The 14,974-nt window shown below is 53.1% G+C and overlaps 1 protein-coding gene across 1 annotated transcript in view; it reads right to left on the bottom strand.

Annotated features, from left to right (window-relative positions):
* Window positions 1-2,103: 2,103 nt before the first annotated feature.
* The window catches only part of RASA3 (RAS p21 protein activator 3), a 259,051-nt gene continuing 246,180 nt past the window's right edge, over window positions 2,104-14,974 (bottom strand). The window contains exons 22-24 of the mRNA XM_075563383.1: window positions 14,573-14,676; window positions 7,038-7,221; window positions 2,104-3,969 (exon numbers count right to left, since the gene is read on the bottom strand). Of these exons, the coding sequence (XP_075419498.1) occupies window positions 3,894-3,969; window positions 7,038-7,221; window positions 14,573-14,676 (364 nt within the window). The 3' untranslated portion in view covers window positions 2,104-3,893. The remainder of the gene's footprint in view (window positions 3,970-7,037; window positions 7,222-14,572; window positions 14,677-14,974) is intronic.

Genomic DNA, 14,974 nt, shown 5'->3' with positions numbered 1-14,974 from the left:
ACCTAGCCAGCGTCTTCTGGGGGAGGGCCAGCAGCACCCAAAGGAGCACTTTCTTCCCATCACAGATGCTCAGTTATCTAAACGGAGCTACTCTGGGTCAACCTACTCCTGTGGTCACATCTCAAGACCACTGGAAGGAGGCCTGCGGGCGGTCCTCAGCTGCCAACGGAGTCCACGCAGGGGCGCCTGCGAGAAACGCTGGATGCACTTCTTCCTCACGAGCCACTCCAGAGCCCTCAGAGAGCAGCCGGGCTGACACACGGGGGCTGCCGTGAGCTCGTGGCGACTCGATACCAGGTGGTCCTGCTTCTGACACCAGAGGAGTCTCCTCTGAACCCGCTCTGAGGGGCGATCTTGTGAAGCACATGGGTGTTTGCATAAAGGCAACTGGGATCACTCATTCCAGACGGTGGGGGGAGAGGGTCTGGGTCAAGCTGCCGCGGCCTTCCCACGACTTCTGCTTCCCAGCCCTCCCCACACAGAGTCACAGTTCCTGCCCACCCCCCTCCCCCCATTTATCTGATTTGACTCCAGCCAGGCACTGTTCCTCTTCACCCGATCCTCCGATCCTCTGATCCGGAGCTGCGTGCTGGCCCTTCGGCCTTGCCTTGAATGCAGACTTGCTGGGCTCAGTCCCACTGGCGCCTCCACCCTCCAAGCCACCTTGTGCCCACCCCTGGCTCTGATGGAGCAGGGCCGGCTTCCTCCTGAACCACCGCCTGTGTTACCTCCACAGCCCCCAGCCGCTCCAGCCGAGGGGACAGAGTGGGAAGGTGAGCTTTGGGTTTTGCGGAGCAGTGAACGCAGGGCCCGCGTGACTCAGCACCTCCTGTGGGGAAGCAGGTGCCTCGGCGGCGGCACCATGGTTCAAGCACTGGCTGCCAAGCGGGCATGGCGGTTCACGCCCACCGGACTCCTTGTGGGAGAAAGATGTAGCAGCCTGCTTCCTTAAAGCCGGTGGGGGCTGAGAACCGCCTGGTTATGGTTTGAAGGCACGACCCGGCTGCCCGCGGGGAGAAAGGTGCAGCAGTTAGCTGCAGTGAAGATTTACAATGGTCTCTGGGAGTGGGGCAAGGGGGAGACACCCCTAAGGCTGTGTTTCTCCAAGTGCTGGACCGGTCCAGGGCCCGCAAAAGCAGATCCGGATGTTCATATAAACGTTTTTAATGGCGGAGGAGGGGTGGGGGCTGGGGCGGAGTAGTATTTTTTTTTTAAAGGAGATAGTAGGGCAAACAAGTTTGGAGACCTATGACCTTTGGGATGAGAAGGGTGGCTGAGCAGCACCCCAGCTCCAGGGCCTTCAGCTCATTGTCTCCCAGGAAGCCAGCTGCCACTGTAACGCCCATCAGACACTACCCCAGAAATGCCTTGACTCAGTTTACCTGTCAAATCCCTTAAGTTTTACTCTTAACAGAGCTGACTCAGGCTAACTTTAAAATAAAAATGTTTAGAAGCCCCCCCTCCAAAAAAAACCCTTTTAAGTGAAAAGCAAAAGAGGGTTGGGAGGGGGACAGAGAAATGAGAAGAGCCAGCTGCAGTCCTTACAGCCTAGATGTTGGTGGGGTGGGTGGGGGCTGACGTGGGCGTGTCTGCCCAGACCAGTCCCTCCCATCCTGGACGGGACCTCCTCTCCTCCCTCCTGCCCTCCCTGTTTCTCTCTTGGAGGGAGAGCTCCGCCTGCCCGGGGGACACGGAGTGAATCATCTCCTAAGTTATCCCTCCAGCTCTGTTACCTCAGTTCTTCCTCTCGCTGCGCCCGGTCCATTGGTGCTCTGTTGCCGGCCTACATTCCAGCAGCTGCAGCAGTTGAAGGTGCCTGCCCTCCCGTGTTCACTTAATGCTCAGCCACACGAGCCATTCCCCAACAGGGTACACACGGCGTCCCTCAGCACACCAGGACCGTTCCCGGGGTCCCACAGCTTGCCGGCACCTATCAGAACTCCTGTGTCTAGTTTCACCACCTCCCGCTTCTCCTCTCCCCCAGCCGCACCCCCGCCCGAGAGCCCACGTCTTCCACTCACCCACAAGCACTCCCCACCCCTGCCCGCAAGTGTGATGAGAATTACCCGTGCATACCCTTGAAACACCATGCCAGGCCTCAGAAAGAATAAAACATCTCTTTTAATTGGCCAGTAAAATACATCGCAAATCATTAGTAGTTTATAAACAGAAACATTAAGTTACAAATCCATGTTAAAAATTGCAGTTCAGTGGCAGCTCAATAGCTGTGTGTCCCCAAATGTGACCTTCAGCAACAACCTCCTCCACTTGGTTTGTGTGTTTGTGTGTGTGTAACAAACAATGTTACTATTTGCCATCTAGATTAAGAGAAGTACAGTATTTCCAAACAAGGACAGAAAGGAAGTGTTACAAGGATCTATCTCACTATTGAGTTACACGGTGCTCACAAAAGCCCCCCCGCCTGCTGAGCTGCAGGCTGCACTCCCTGCGAGGAGGCCTGCTTTCCGCATCAGGGTCTTTAACGGATTGCTGGAGAGCAAGGTGAAGGTCTTGAGGCTTGCCGACCCTCTCTTCCCCCTGCCCCCCGAGCCCTGGCACCCACTCCCATCTGCTGCCCTGTTGGGCTTCTAGATCCTCGGAGCTTCTGGGGTGGTGGGGGGCTTCCTGGAGACAGAGACAAAGTCTGGTTCACGGAATTCCAAGAGGAAAGGCTGGGACATCCCAGGCCCCAACGTTCCAAGCTGACAGCTGGACGCCCTTCTTCCTGTTCTCTGGAAGACTGTGACCTCCTGCTCATGAGGCACAAGATCCTTTCCCTTTGCAGTCGCCCATTGTGTCATTCCACCGCCTCCCCTTTAATGAGTCTAGGTTTTATATCAAAGAGCTAATTAAAAATGGTCTTTTAAAAACATTAAGAAAAACAGCTTGAAAAACGCACATTTCTGATTTTTAAAAAATTTCCACCCAGGTGGTGGCCAACACACTGATCCTAGTTTGAAATTCCACGCAGCAGCAGGGCAGCTTCGTGCTCGCCACCCTGCCCGTTAGCTCCAGTCTGCGGGCTGTGGGCTGCGCTTCTGAGTGGCCGGCGTGACGCAGGTTCGAATCCCCATGGAAGCAGAGCTGCAGCAACAGACGCAGAGAGAGGTGCAACTCTTCCCTTTCCCAAGTCTTGTTCAGTTCGATGTCGTCGTCGTCGGTCCTGCCATGTTGTCAAAACCCAGCAGCTCTCTGTAGAAGGAAGTCCACACCCTGCCAGAGATGAAGCACCTCTTGATGTGGGAGGGGTCATGCAGGTGGGAACAAAGCCAACACCACACAGCCAAGACCGGGGAGGCTTGTCTTCCCCAGCTGGCCTGCCCTCCAGCAGCCTAGGACAGCAGGCTCAGAAGACAAGAACAGTGCCTTCAACCTCACGCAACATGACAGAAAGTGGCATGCGCCCAAGGGGCTATACAGGTGCAGGGCGGCAGCGGCACTGCAGACCCCACACAAAGCAGACGCTGTGCAGGAGGCTGGCTTGTAGGCAGCGGGCCGGGTTCCTCTAGGGAGAATGGACTACCGCTGGGGTGTTGTCCAGGCAAGTCCATGCCTCTCGATCATTGAACTGATCCACTAGATTCCCAAGAAACCAAAGCAAAACAACAACAACAAAACAGAACCAAAAACAGGCCAGAAAGTCAGAGTTCGGGTCACCTGTCAATGCCAGATGAGTAAAGTGCACAGCAATATTTATGGTAACAGTTCTTGGAGAGAGGGGAAGGAACGGACAACATGGGCGTGAAGAGTTTCAGAGCTGGACACATATCTACAGACACTGAGGAAGCGAGGATGCCCTTTGCTTGCAGCTTCTTCCTTTCCAGGGAGTCTGGCTTTCCGGGTATAACTTGGTGGTGGTGGCAGCGGCGGCCAGCCCGGGGCAGCCTGCAGCTTCAAATGGAATGAGTGGAGATCTCAGACTGCTGTCTGATGTAGCTCTGGAAACTCTTGTCTCCAATGGGGTGTTCCCTGCAGCGAGGAGAGAGCGGGAGAGCATGAGGCATGATTCCCACCCGGCTCCCAAGACAACAGACACGTGGACATTTACGAAACACTTGCGACCTCCCACTGCCTTCTCGCTGCATTGCTTTCGCCCATGTTCGGAAGCCCTTCTAGCACCGGGACTAACCCAACAGAACCAGACTCATTGCCATCGCGTCAATGCCGGCTCACAGCGACCTACGGGACGGGGTAGAACTGCCCCTGTGGGTTTCCGAGACGGTAACACTTCCTAGGAGTAGAAAGACCCGTCTTTCTCCCTTGGAGCGGCTGGTGGTTTCAAACTGCGGCCCGACATGAAACCACGACGCCAGCAGGCTCCTCTCAGAAGTATTAGTACCTAAGTAGTCTTTGATTCTATTTCAGAACGTGATCCATTCTCAGTGTGATAAACATGACCATCCAGATAAGACAAAGAACATAAAAGCTACCTCAAAGCCCAGACTTTGGTGGCCACAGCGGACGGCTGCATCGTGTGTGTGTGTGTGTGTGTGTGTGTGTGTGTGTGTGTGTGTGTGTGTGTGTGTGTGTGTAAGCTCCATGGGGGGGAGTTCTGAGCTATTCTCTGTGTGGTCCCATGCCTAGTTCATGGTACAGTTCCTGGCATGGCGTGGGACTCAGGACATACTTGGTGAACGGGGGGTGTGCACCGATCCCTGTTTAAGCTTTGTACGCTGTACTCAACCTGCTGGCTCTCTGACGATGCGGCTGATGGTGCTGTGCCCTGTGGCATCCATTCTGACTCAGAGCCACCCCCACCTGTGCCTGCTGGGGGGAGAAAGCCCAGACCTGCTGCTCATCGTAACCCTCTCAGCCAACCGAGAAGGAGCACCCACATGGCCCAGTCTAAGCCTTTGGTGTAACTCAACTCAATGGTCTCCCACCAATTTTGCGAGGCAGGTCTTACTGGGCTCCGGGAAAGAGAGGATGGTTCAGTGAGGTTAACTAGCTCGTCCATGGTTCCCTCGTGGGATGTCCTCTTACGCCTTTAGATTCCTTTTTCTAAGACTGTTTTGAAGGCCTCTGTGCAGGGTCCACGTGCGCTGGGCAATGGCATCAGTCACTTGGTTGAAGGCTGGTCTAGAGGGTGCCGTGAAGGCACGCTGCAGCTGTGGTTCATAGCTACACCCAGCTGCCTGTAGTAAAGGCGATTAGCCTGGGGAAGGTAGGGACCCTCATCCAATGGGTGGATGGTCTTAAGAGCCAAGGCAGGTTTCCTAGATGGAAAGGAAATTCACCAAAAGATTGAAGTATGAATGCCCGCTGGCATGCCCTATACGTTTCAGATTAGCCATCCTCCACAATGTCAAGAGCCAATTAGTTAAAACGAACCTCCTGTGCCCATGTAGGTCTGTGTGAGAGCAGCGTTGGCCCAGAGAAGAAGTCCCATGTCCCAGACAGGTCTGACTCCTGGCCCCCAAGAACCCCCACCCCAACTGTCTGTCAGGGGAGGCTAGCTAACAGATTTCGGCTGAGTTTCCAGACTCAAAAAGCCCGATGATCTACTTCCAAAACCTGGTCAGTGGAAACCGTGGGTCACCACAATCAGACCCCATGGCTCATGGGGCTGCCTGAGTCAGGGGTCAATCTGACAACAGGCAACACGTGTATATTCTGGGGTTTCATTGGTTGGTGGGCTCAAGCACCCCAGAGCGTGCGACGAGGTGGCAGGAAAGGCTCTGTTCTGTGATACATACGGCTGTCATGAGGCAGACCCAACTCTAAGGCACCTAAGCAGCACCCCCACCAAATGCATAGGTGCAAGTTCTCTTGGCGCCCTGGGCATGTGCTTGAATGCCGCAGTTCAAACCTACCATGCGCTCCATGGAAGAGACAGGTGGCCGTGTCCGACCGTCAAGATCGACATTATATTATTGCGAGGTGCCACGGAGTCGATTCCGACTCTTTGGCGACCGACCCTCTGGACAACAGGACAAAACACTGCCCAGCCCTGTGCCGTCTTCACCATCGTTGCTGTGTCCGAGCCGCTTCTGCTGTCTCTGCCTCAGTCTTCCTTGCGGAGGCTTGGAAACCCTATGGAGCAGTCCTGCTGTCTTGTAGGGTTGCTGAGGGTCAGACATGACTTCAACAGGTTGTATGTTTATTGGTTGCTGCTGTGTATGTATTCATTTATGTATTCCTTATGGATTCATTTGTACGTACAGTAAAACCTGTGAAAGTTGTGTGTATGTATTCATTTTGTGTTCATTTGTACATGCAGTAAAACCTGTGAAAGCTGACAACCTGCATAAGGCCCCCACTTGCCAGAGAAGGACAACTGAAACATGTCCTGCAAAGACAAGCCATGGGAATGTGGTAAGCCGGCACCTTGGCAGGACACTTGTGAGCACAGGAAAGGTGAGGCAGCCCAGAGGCTTCTGGCTCTCACAGGTTTTCGAGTATCTTGGCTCTGCTTCACTGATGGCGTTCAGGAATAAGCAGGCCAGGCTCCAGAGTCTGTGTGCCGTGCAAACTGTGGCCACCTCCGCTCAAGGAGACACAGTCCAAGGGCCCAGCTGGAGTCTTCCACCGCTGCAGATCGCCCTTGGAAGCATGGGCAAGCGGCATGGACCTGTGGTTGGCAATGGGCGAGGAAGTTCACCGAGGCAGAGAACAGGTCTGGGGACTGGGAAACAAGGAACGCCTAAGGGGCTGGGAAAGTGAAGACTCAGGGTATCAGATAGGCCCATGGGAGCCAAGTGTGGGGCACGGAGGGGTCTCCCCGACCTCCCCAGGTTTCCTCAGGACACTAGCCTGAGGCCTTGGGGTGGAAAAGTAAGCCACCACTCCTGAAGGTTCCTGACTCCCGGAGTGCCCGCCTCCCGGTCCTCTGACCCCCGTGGAAATGTGGCCCTGAGGGCGGCAGCCAGGTTGTACCTGGAACCTGCATGCACTACCCTCCTCCTCCATCTCAGGTGTGTGCCCACGCACACAGACGACTCTTGGCCCTGCAGGCCTCTCCCCCCCGACTCCCTATTCCCTGGACGAGATGTCACCAGGGACCTCAGGGCCGCTCCAGTTCAGACATCCATACTCACTGGCTCCCATATTTTGTCTTCTTGAACTTGTCCCGTTTATACTGGGCATGCTCCTGCTCCAGAGTCCCGACCCCCGCGATGATCTGCCTTAGTGTCTTGTAGGTCTCCTGAGGGTCGTCGATGATGAACGTGGAGTACTCTTCCTGCTCGGGCCCATCATACACAGATTTGCTCCCGCAGGCCTCTACAACAACAGAGGGGGAGGTCAGCGGGATTGGGGGCCTTGGGGAGCCCAGGCCCAGTTCTAGTCTAAGCCTCCAATACCTCGTCCGTCTTCATGTTCTTATACCCCACACACAGACAGGGAGTGCTGGTGGCAGTAGGTACCCGTCGGGCTGCTAATCAAAAGGTCAGCTGTTCACAACTACCAGCGGTTCCATGGCGCTTTCTGGTCCTGTGCATGAGTCTCAGAAACCCGGGGGGGTGGGGGCAGCGCGGCACTTCTCCCCAGTCCTGTCGGGTTGCTATGAGTCGGCACTGACTCGAGGACAGTGAGAGTTTCTGAATCTGTGGGAATGGCTTTCTTGACTTCCCACCCATGGGGAAGTCTCTCCATGCATAATAATTCCATGGAAGGAACCATGATTTGGGAAAGGGAAGAGACTGTCGAAATGTCAAGAGGCTGGTACTGACTCACACTTGCCAGGAGGAAGCACTAGAGCAAAGGAGCAAGGTGAAGGATGTGGAGCAGGAGGGTGTCTGGGGAGCTCAGCTGTTTTTCATTCTTTTCTTTGGGGGGGGGGTAGTCTCTGAAACCAGAGCTCTTGACTTTCCTAAGTTCACTACCTAGGAGCTCTCCTCTGATTCTGGGTAAGTTACTGAAATGCTCTGTGCCTCGGTGAACCCACCTGAAAGCACGGGGGCAAAGTGCCCGCCTGGGAGGCTCACTAAGCCACCCAGGGACATTCTTAGTTCGGTGTCTGGCTCAAGGCCTGTGCTTGGCGTGAGTTGCTACTGTCATAAACAAGCAGGACAAACGCGGAGGAATGTCACAAACCAACACGGACAGGCCACCACGGAGGGCTTAAACCCGCCTTCAAGATTCGTGGACACCGAGAATGGCAACACAAACCAGCCAAGCCCAGAAGACCCTTCTCCTTGCTGGGAAAGGCAATATTGTGTCAGCAGATAATAGCAAGAGGTGGCCCAAGTCCTCTGTGGCTCACAACTACTTTGCTAAGAGAATGCTCTGAGCTCTCTCTGATGGGTAGACTAGAGCTCACTGAAGAAGCGCAGAGCAGGCAGGAGAGATTAACAATAGCAATATTGTTGTTGTCAGGTGCCGTCAAGTTGGTTCTGACACACAGAGACCCATAGGTACCACAGACAAGACACCACCTGGTCCTGGGGCCTCCTCAACGTTGTTATTCTTTTTGAGCCTATTTGCAGGCATTCTGCCAATGCCCCTTGAAGCTCTTCCTCTTTTTTGCCACACCCCCTCTACTTTAGCAAGCATGATGCCCTTCTCCAGGGACTGGTGTCTCCTGATAACACGACCAAAGCACCTGAGACAGAGACAAAAATCTCCCCATCCGTGCTTCCAAGGAGCATTGTGGGCCTTACTTCTTCTAAGACAGATTTGCTTGTTCTTTTGGCAGCGCACGGTACTTTCAATGGTCTTCACCAGCACAATTCTAATGTATGGTTCTTCTCCGGTCTTCCGTATTCAGTCCTTCTTTCACATGCATATGAGGGGATTGTTGGCTGCCAACCTCAAGGTCAGCAGTTTGAAACCACCAGCTGCTCGGTGGGAGAAAGAGTAGGTTTTCTATTCCCATGAAGAGTTACCGTCTGAGAAACCCACAGGGGCTGTTCTATCCTGTCCTGTTGGGTTTTTATGAGTCAGAATGGCCTCCAGCACAGTGAGTGGGGTGTGTGTATGTGAGAAGGCTGCTATAAACAGCAATTATGAGGGTAAAAGTAACAAAAGCCAAAGTAACTAAAATGGAGGTTTCTCAACCTTCCTAATGCCGCGGCCCGCATGTTGTGGTGACCCCCAAGAGTAAAATTATGTTCGTTGTTACTTCATAACTGTAATTTTGCAATTGTTATGAATCATCATGTAAATATCTGATCAGCAGAATGTATTTTCATTTTTACAAATTGAACATCATTAGAGCATAGTGATTCATAACCAAATAATATGTAATTATATATTGTGAAATATTTATTTCTAATTGCAAATAAATGAAATTTTGTCTTGTAGCATGGTGTAGCAGTCTTCATGCAGGGTACTGGTAAGCGGGCAGGGCTGCCTGGAAATGCATAGAGGAGCAGTGTCTAAGTGCCTAAGACCATCGGAAATTCGTGTTTTCTGATGGTCTTAGGTGACCCCTGTGAAAGATTCATGTGCCCCCCCACGGGGTCGTGACCCACAGGTTGAGAGCCACTGAACTAAGATGTACTCCCAGCTTAGTTCCAGATACTGTGCTGCACCAAGTACTTTATGTGGCTTGTTCCATTTTATCCTCTAGCCAGTTCTGTCTTCTTGACCCACTGCTAACCCAAATTCGCAGAAGAAGACATCAAGACTCATCCTGGCTGAATCATCGGCTCCATTTGTCTCCAAGGTGATGATGAAGTGAGTCTTCAATCGAGGCTGTGTGACTCCAGAGCCTGAGTGCTTTAGCCCCAGATGAATCAGGCCCCACAGGACACAGGGTCCAGATGACTGACTCTTGGGAGTGGCCCATGGGCCAGCAGGGGCAATGGGAAGAATGTCCTAGGATGAATGATGGGCACATGTTTTTGAAATGTTGAAATTATGAAGAAGACGGATTCCATATCATACATTTCAACTGGAAAATTATTGAATGGACTACTAAGCAAGTAAATTACGAATGTTCCCACATAAACGCTGAAGATGAATGTGTGAATAAGTAAGTGTGGTGAAGAAGGCTGATGGTGCCCGGCTATAGAGAGATATAGCGTCTGGGGACTTAAAGGCTTGAAAGTAAACAAGCGGCCATCTAGCCCAGAAGCAACAAAGCCCACATGGAAGCAGCAAACCAAAATGTGTGATCATGAAGGGCCGAGGGGACCAGGTTTCAAGCATTAAAGGCGGGGGGGGGGGAGGGAATCATATCATCATGAATGAGGGGGAGTGCATGATGGGGACCCAATGCCCATCTGTAGACAACTGGACATCCCTTGCAGAGGGGTAGTGGGGAGGAGATGAGTTACTCAGGGTTCAGTGTAGCAATAATGAAACTCACAACCTTCTTCTAATTCTTAAATGCTTCTCCCGACCCCAAACTATCATAATCCCAATTCTATCTTACAAACCTGGTTAGACCAGAGGATGCACAGCGGTACAGATGGGATCTGGAAACACAACGGTGAGAGTGGTGATACCGGGAGGGAAGGCGGGGTAGAAAGGGGAACCGATCACAAGGATCTACATATAATCTCCTCTCTGGTGGATGGGCAACAGAAAAGTGGGTGAAGGGAGACACCGGGAAGTGTAAGATAAGATAAAACAATAAATTATAAATTAGTTAGGGCTCATGAGAGAGAGGGTAGGGGAGGGAGGGGAGGGCAAAAGGAAGATGAGCTGATTCCAGGAGCCCAAGCGTAAGGTGAATTTTGAGAGTGATGAGGGCAGCGAATGTGTAAGTGTGTTTTACATATTTGATGTATGGATGGATTGTGACAAGAGTTGTATGAGCCTCAATAAAATGATTTTTTTAAAATTACGAATGTTTAGAAAGGAAAAACATTTTTTAAAAACTGGCATTCAATAGACAGATCATAGACAAGTGGCTATTTCCCTTTTGAATAAACTCTGTACAGCGCAGGTCCAGTTGTAAGGATTAAAAAAAAATATTGCGGTGTAGTCCACACGAAGGCTGGGGTCTTTGACTTTCATCAGTAAATACTTTGTCATGTTTGCTTTCCGTCAGCAAGGTTGGGTCATCTGCGTGTCCCAGGTTGTGAAGGAGTGTTCCTCTAATCCCGAGGCGACATTGCTCATGCAACCCAGCTTCTTGGACTGTCGACTCAGGATACAGGTTACATAAGGACGGTGGAAGGATACAACCCTGCCACACTCCTTCTCTGGTTTTATACCATCGTGGTCCATACACAGGTTTCACAGGAGCACAATGGAGAGAGCTAGGAGGTAAGATTCCGCTGATGCCACTCATGACAGTCCTCATCTCATGTCCTCCTTTGGGAACTTCCAATGCTTGTGCACAGCAGCTGCAGGCCCAGAACCCAAACCCCAAGGCCAGCCCGTTAGCACTGGCTCCCGGGGCGCCCTGCTCATTACTCCTTGCCTGAAGTGCTGGCTTTTATGTTGTCATCAAATCTCAGGGAAAGCGTGGTGTGGTGCAGGTGAATCTATGCAGCATACGGGATGAGGGAGACCGTGGGTTCTTCGTGCACAGGCAACAGCAAGCTCTCTTCCATAATGAAGAGTCTGTCACTTAGAGGTGGGGGGACTTTGCTGCATGTGAGGGAAATAAGACCCACTGGAGGCATGCTCGGGGTCTCGGAATTTGATGAATACAAAGGAACTGTGCAGACGGCTGAGGCAATTAGAACTCTCGGACCCAACACTACTGCCTCCGAAAGCACTGCTCTCCCAGGCAGAGGTTGGAACCCTGGGAAAGATGGGAGTCCGTGCTTTGGTGCTCCCGTTTTCCTTCCCACAGAGTGAAGAGCCTGGAGCTGAGCCCGAGGTTTCCAGTGGTTTCCACCTTCTATGAATCCGTGTTCCCAGGGATGATACCCCGTACTGGGAGTAAGGCTGACCGCGTGAGACCTTCCATCCGACCACCCAACACCCATCCCATAAAGAAATATCGGCTCTTTGCTCTGTGCCAGACCCTGGAGTAGAGAAGACGTGCTTTCTCTCTCTCAAAACGCTCTCATTTACTGAGAGTGAGGAGATCAACGAGCCCATCAGAATCACGCAACCCGGGAGAAGCAGAGGCCATGGCAGAGCTGCCCCAACACCCCCTGCGAAAGCACAGCCTGCCCGCTCAAAGCGCAGTGGCCTTGCCGCCCTTACAGATGGAGAGCTAAGCCGACAGGTGGCCCAATAAACAGCATCACAACCGACGGAGGAAAAACCCGAAGCTGCCAAAGCTTTCGTTTTACTCGTCTCCAGGCAACACCCACAGAGGCAGCGGTCCAGGAATCAAATGACGTAGTGCATTGGGGGAAATTCCTCAAAAGAATGCGCGGAAAGTTATGAAAAAGCCAAGATGACGTCCCTTTGAGGGCTGAGGCGCATCTGATTCCAGCCAAGGTGTGTGTTTAATCGCCTCCCATCGCTGCTAAGGCTGGACAGTGAGCAAAGACAACCGCTGCCTTTGGATGATGGTGAAGAAAACTGACTACTAGGGACGCCCAGAAGAACAAATCTGTTTCAGAAGAATTTGGGCTGGAATGTGGCTTAGACGCGAGGATGGCAGCATCTCACCTCGTGACCTTCGGGCACATCAGTAGGAGAGACCGCTCCCTGGAGAAGGCTGTCATCGTATTAAAGTAATGAGAAGGCCAGGGAAAGAGACAATGGCTCCAGGCAAGATAGAGGGACCCATTGGCACCAACAGTGGGCTTAGATGTAGAAACGGTTGTGAGGACAGTGCAGGACCACACAACGTTTCTGTTGTAAACAAGTAAACAAACAAGCAAGCACCACAACTAAACAAACTCCCTGCCGACTCAGTGTCCTTATAGAATTGTCCCTGTCGGTTTGGAGATGGTAACTCTTTATGGGGTGGGGGGGGGAGTAGAAAGGTTTTTCTTTCTCCCTTAGGAAGGCTAGTGGCTTTGAACTGGTGACCTTGCTATACACGCAGCCCAACGCATAGCCCACGAGGCCACCAAGGCTCCTCAGTTGTGCAGAGCTTGTCTGTGAAGCAGCATTGACCCCACATCGTAGCGGAAGAAGCGCACTCAGGCGCCGAGCAAAAGGCCAATGGTTGGCACCGAGCAGGCCCTCCTCAGGAGAAAGACACGGAGGGCATTCTGCCTTTGTAAAGATGACAGCCTGGCAATCCTCCCGGTGTCTCTCCTCTGCCCACTCTGAGTCGGACTGGGCTCAGTGGCAATAGGTTCTGTTTGGTACAGTAGATTACAAACCGACGAGGGGATGGGGAGGCCAGGCAAAGTGCCTGGGAGAAGGTCGTGTCTGGGTAGAGACTTCAGAGAAGGTAAGGGTTAGCTAGACCGAGAGGGAGGGAGAGCGCTCACAGCGAGGAGAGGGAGCAGCCAGCGCAAAGGCCCAGTGGGGCGAATCTGGAGTGTGGGGAGCCACAGGTGGGGAGCCTTCCTACACGGAGGAAGGGAGGAGGAGGGGGGAGGAGAGATGAGGCCAGGAGGCCACAGGAGCCCCAACGCAGTCTCTTTAATGAACCTGGCTTGTACCCTGTGGCCTCAACCTACTCAAGGCCCTCGAGTCTGCCTCACTCTGTGTTGTTTGCTCAAAACGGTGAGCTGGCAAAAACCTAGCCCCCTCCTAGCTCCACCATCTCTGCCACCTGGAGGCCCAAGGCAGCCTCCGGGCCACACGATGTGCTCTCACTGTGCACACAGGCACCATGGTCAGGCTCTGCCAGGGGAGAAAAGCCCTCCTGGCGTGTGTAGTGTGTATGCATGTGAGTGTGTGAGCGGGTATGTCTGTGCGAGAGTGTGCACCCATGCACTCTCCTGCATATGCCCCCAAGGCTCAGAACGGAGCGCTGCTTGGAAGAAGCCGGAGAAGAAGTGCGCGGGGCTGGAGCTGAGACGCACAGCTCAGCAGGCAATGCAGTAGCCGAGGGCTTCCCGGGCATCGTCAGTGTGCATCCTCTCAACTGCCCAGTTATCAAGCGTGCTCTCAACACCTCTGGGTCAGATAAGGAAAGCATAATTGGGGGGTGGGGACCTGCCGAGCACACAGTCTGTCCCTCACACTTCGAGGGAAACGTCAGAGTCAGGCTGCTCCCCAACCATGGGCCTGCATGGGCGGGCAGCCCCCGAGGCAGAAACCAGCGCAGGCTACACTTCTTCCGGTGGACTCTTGGCTGCACCTGCCCTGTCCCCTAAACTCCATTCCTCAAATGGTTGGCCCTGTGCCGCCTGGATGTCACTGAGCTTGCGTGGAGTATGATTTGGATGGCGTGCCGTCCATTGGGCTGCTAACCACAAGGCCAGCAATTTGAACCCAACAGGCACCCCAAAACAAATGCGTGTACACACATACAACACACGTGTCCCTCTGGTTAGCTCAGCAGAATGCATGCTGAGCTGGGCGGTGAAGGGCCATGCAATATTAAGAATGGCTCGATCATTTGGCAGCTGAGATGATGCACACTGAATTCCATCTTCAAGCTTATCGGCAGAACCTGCCAGCCAAGGACCTTCCCCCCAAAGAGCTGCCTCATAAAAGAAGACCCCTGCGGAGTGGACCAAGGATATACCTGCAGGGCGAGCAGTTTCACTTTCCCAGTGCCGCTCTGAGGAAGGCCTCCACCTGCGGTACCCAGTGCCTCAGCCGGGTGTCACCAACACTGCCGCTGGGCCTTGCTGGCCAGGGGCCTTACCTTGCATCTTCTCCATCTTGTTCATGTACAGGTTAAAGAGCGAGTAGATGCGCTCCGTCTCCCGGTCCCCATCGATGTCAAGCTGGATGTTCGCCGGAAGGCCGCTGTCCAAGTAGGAGAGCCAAACACGACAGTGAAAATGGGTATCCGCCCAGTGCTGTCTCTGTCTACCCAATCTCCCGGCCAGTTGCCTGTCATACAGCCGGTAGTGCGGCCCTATTCAGCAGAGCCGTGCAGTCGTCACCACAATCAGTTTTAGATCATGTCCTGCTTTCTTGCCCTTCCTGTTCTTACCTCCCCATTGCCCCCTAACCTTCCGAATCACGCCCCGAGGCAATCAGTCATCCAGTCACTGTCTCTGTAGACTTATCCTGGATTTCAAATACAAAACAAAATCAAGGA

Source organism: Tenrec ecaudatus, chromosome 11 (assembly GCF_050624435.1).
Source record: "Tenrec ecaudatus isolate mTenEca1 chromosome 11, mTenEca1.hap1, whole genome shotgun sequence".
In the NCBI taxonomy this organism is placed as follows: domain Eukaryota; kingdom Metazoa; phylum Chordata; class Mammalia; order Afrosoricida; family Tenrecidae; genus Tenrec; species Tenrec ecaudatus.
Note: the sequence above shows the minus strand (reverse complement) of the source record. Positions and strands in the feature narration are given on the sequence as shown.